We start from the raw sequence: 4,104 nt of genomic DNA on the forward strand, positions 1-4,104 counted from the left end.
AGGAGGAAATGGGATTTGGAGGGTTTTGTTTGTTTGTTTGTTTGTTTTTCTGTCTATGTGATACAGCAGAATAAAAAGGGGGAACAGGTTTGAAGCTGAGAGAAAACAAATGCACAAAAACACATGCAGAAGACCTATGCTAATGACTGATATACATAAATTCCATTAAAAAGAAAGCAATAAATTCATTAAAATAAAGAAAAGTGTGAGTGTGATAGGACCTCATTTTATTTGGTGGTGAATGATTATGATGCTCAAACATGAAGGACTCCAGAATTTCTGGTCTAGGATTTTTACACACACCGTGATTTTTCTATGTTCTGAAGTCTACAAACTAATACAGATTGATTTCTTATAGAGTAGATATTTTCTTATTATTTCTTTTGTCTTTTCTGTTTACTTTTGTCATTATTCTCAGCTAAATCATCAGGCGAAGGTTCAGCTACATGTGCTTGTTCAGCTTCTGGCTCATACATTTCTTCTAGTTCGAGTTTGCTTTGTGATTTTTCTTTTGTAATTAGGGAAGTCAAGCAAAGTGCCAAAGCCAAAAGAATAAAAAGAGCTAGTATAAACTTACCAACTTTGGAATTCTTTGAATATGGCCTTGGCGGTGGTCCACTGTCTATACTACCTCCAAAGCCACTTGTTCTACAGTCTGGTGGTTCCCATTGGGCATCACAATGGCAGTGATGTTTATTGTTACAGACTCCTTTCATATTGCAAAAGTGTGTTGTACAGTTATGTATCAAAGTAGACTTAGGGACACATTTCCTCCTAATGCACAGTTTATTTCTACCACAAACTGAGCCTTCTCTCACTGCTCCACTGTCCTCTACTGTCATTCCAAAATGAAAGTCTATACTCCAGCAGGTGATATTGTTGAAGTGAATCCAATGCACTGTTTCATGGCTTCTTCTATGTGGAATCAGTTGTACATTGTCACACTGAATTCGTCCACAGAGTACATCAGCAGCAGCACAACTTCTATACTTTAAGCTATCATTACCACAGTTACCAAAACGGTCGCCCCTTGTGTTCATTTCCTTGTAACAAATCTCTCCTGCACTCTTGGCTTTGCTGCCAAAAAGTCTCCAACAGTGTTCTTCATGTCTAGGACATGTCTTATTATAGCAATAACCATCACCCCTGCATGGGCTTCCATTTTCCATGTACACATCTTCTGGACACTCAGCTGAACTTCCATTGCACCATTCTGGAAGGTCACACTCATTGTTCTTTTCTCTACACACTGTACCTGTGGGAATGAACTTGCAATCTTTGCAACAAAGTCCAAAAGCACATTCAGCACCAGGTTTAAATGCACAGTCTTCCTGACAGCATGGATCTGTTTCACACGAGTCAGGGGTTCCACAGTCACACTGCTCTCCATTTTCAACTATGTAATTCCCACACTTGGCTGGGGGGCGCACAGTTGTTATGTTCATTCTGATTATTTCTTCTGGATAATTGTATAAACAATCTCTTCTGGTAATTGTTCGAAACATCTGTTCATAACTGCAGTTGCTAAATCTAGGTGAATTAGATTGTGCTGGGGCCATTATGCAGCTCCATAACCCACAAGTACAGAATTCTTTATCATGTTCCATACCCAAATTATGACCCATTTCATGTGCTATAATGAATGACATAGTTTGCAGTGAATCTGTCTGAAAACTGTTCACTGCACAATTAATTTTTGTGCAAATTGTTCCTATGTAAGCTAGCCCCAGATATATACCATATCCTTGCTTGGCAAAAAGATGTATAATATCATTTCTAATGCGTCCATCAATGTTCCTTCCCTTCCAACTGCAGAAATTAGTTAGGACGTTTGATATAGATTCTGTTACATTGACTTTGTTTGTTATAGTCCAAACTTCCAGTGCAGTTAAAATCACCTCAACATCTATCTGACGATAATAACCATTTATCCCATGGACAATTTGCAACATTTCCTGCATACAAACTGTGATATTACTTGCTCTATAAACATATCGTTGATTATCAACCACCACATAATATTCAAGGTATTTGTGATGGGTCCACCAGTTCTGATACTGGCTTTGCATAAGCGTGGAGTCTTTGCTTTCTTGAATCTTCATTTGTCGTGCTATTTCCTCTTCTGTTAACCCACATCTCATAGAAAATGATTCTGAGTCCTCACTGTCCATTTTGTAAGCAAGGTGTTCAAATGTGGAAGTTGACTTCTTAGGCATGAGTCCATAAACAGTGCCATTTATCTCTAGTATGCCTTGCAAACTTCCCAAACAGGTGTTAATAATCACCATGGAATTTGGGTCTCCATCTACATCGCCATGATAGTAGCAGTCAGTCTGCACAAATGGCTGTTCTGCAAGGAGATCATCTTGATCAGTGTAGGTGAACAGTAGGAAGTTTCTGGAAATGAAGTATTTTGTGGGTTTCATGTTGATAATATGTCTCTCTCCTCCAAAGTGCAGGCTATATGACAGCCAGTCTGGGGAAGCATCATGTCTACTAGTGTCAGTGACCCTCAAGGGTATCACTACTTCAGGAGGGCTGCTGAGTTTAGCCTGTTCAGTTAGGGACCATGTGGAGAGGAAGAGCACCTTCCACAGGCCGAGATGAAGGATCATGGTCCTTTCATGGACCAGACTCTGACAAACAGGTACCAGAAGTCTTTCTTCTCTTACTCCTCACTTTTTCTGGTTGCATTCAGCACTGGTCTTTAATTGTGTGTCTTCTTGCAGAGTTGATCAGTCAGAGCATCAGGACTAAAGGGAAGCATTAAACAAAGGGCTTGCATAAGTAACTCATAATGAAGTAAGGTTAGAAAGTAAAATAGCAATAATTGGGCTTAAGTCAAATACTTTTCCAAGATATGTCAATAGTGTCTGTGGATTTTCTGTTTACTTGTGGTAAAGTATACTTGTTTCTGTGCAAATGTATTTCTAATACACTCCCTGCTTTTAATAAGTTTCCCTTTTCTCCACATTATTTATGAATGTTTTAATCTTCAGCTTTTCCTTAATAACAATGAAAGAGTTCATAGCTGAAAATTAACATCATCTTTGCTTTCATATCTCAATGTTATTAATTTATATTATAAAACACTAAATGCTTTCCTGCTTATTGAAAACACTTACGTTCCTTTCCATTTATTGACTTGGTATGACCATGGTTGTTAGAGGCTTATTTCATACTGAACAATTTTCTCATGTATATATTTTTATTTTCTTTATTTGTTACTATTATTAGTGCATGTGAGCATGTATACTAGTGTGAATATGAAGCTTGAGTGCCTGATAATAAATGTATGGAGGCCATAGTTCATTCTAAAATGACTATATTGATATAAGTGTATGAGTTTGTTCATGCGTGCATGCATACCTGTGTACGTGTGTGCATGCGTGTGTTTTGTGTTTATGTAGAGGCCAAGAATTATACTTGGTTAGTTTTCTTAAGTCACTGTCCACCTTTGTTTTTGACACAAAGTTTGTCTCTAACATAGCACTCACTCATTCACTAAACAAGGGATGTTGTCTATTTAGGAAGCCTTAGTAACCTGCATGTTTCTTCTCCATTGCTGGCACTTCAAGTTCAGACCACCAAACCAGGCTTTTTATATTGATGATGAGGGTCAATCTCACGTTCCTATGATTGTGGAATATCTACCCTCTCCTAAATCCTCATCTTAGCATATAATTATTTGAGAAAAAGTAATCAAGTACCAAGCTTCCAGATATAACCAACTTTAATTATCAAATAATTGTAATTACTCTGATGTAGATAACACAGAAGAGTTATTAATTGTGTGTGGGAGTACAAACTAATAAAGCCTTTATGGAAATTTGTGTGGAGGCTCCTCAAAAAATTAAACTAGTTTTACTCCAAGGTCTATCTGTATAAATCAGAAGCACATACCAAAAGGACTCTACATCTTGCCATAAAGATAATTGTTCATTTTTACTTCATATTTATTTTCCAGAATGATGGCCAAAGATGACCATCAGGTGATGAAAAGATACCAAAATCTAGTATTGTTACTCTATGGGATATTATTCAGTTGATAAGTAATAAAATTTACATGCAAACACATGGAGGTAAAAATAATCATATTGAGGA

The 4,104-nt window shown here is 37.2% G+C and overlaps 1 protein-coding gene across 1 annotated transcript; it reads right to left on the reverse strand.

Moving 5' to 3' along the window:
* Positions 1-374: 374 nt before the first annotated feature.
* On the reverse strand, positions 375-2,615 carry LOC127220402 (disintegrin and metalloproteinase domain-containing protein 26A-like). The gene has a single exon (XM_051182236.1). The coding sequence runs from the start codon at positions 2,613-2,615 to the stop codon at positions 375-377; it is 2,241 nt and encodes a 746-aa protein (XP_051038193.1).
* Positions 2,616-4,104: the final 1,489 nt, after the last annotated feature.

Source organism: Phodopus roborovskii, unplaced genomic scaffold, assembly GCF_943737965.1.
Source record: "Phodopus roborovskii unplaced genomic scaffold, PHOROB, whole genome shotgun sequence".
NCBI lineage: Eukaryota > Metazoa > Chordata > Mammalia > Rodentia > Cricetidae > Phodopus > Phodopus roborovskii.

Bases quoted from the DNA above. Each gene is read 5' to 3' on its own strand.
- LOC127220402 (XM_051182236.1), bottom strand. From the start codon at position 2,615: ATGATCCTTCATCTCGGCCTGTGGAAGGTGCTCTTCCTCTCCACATGG.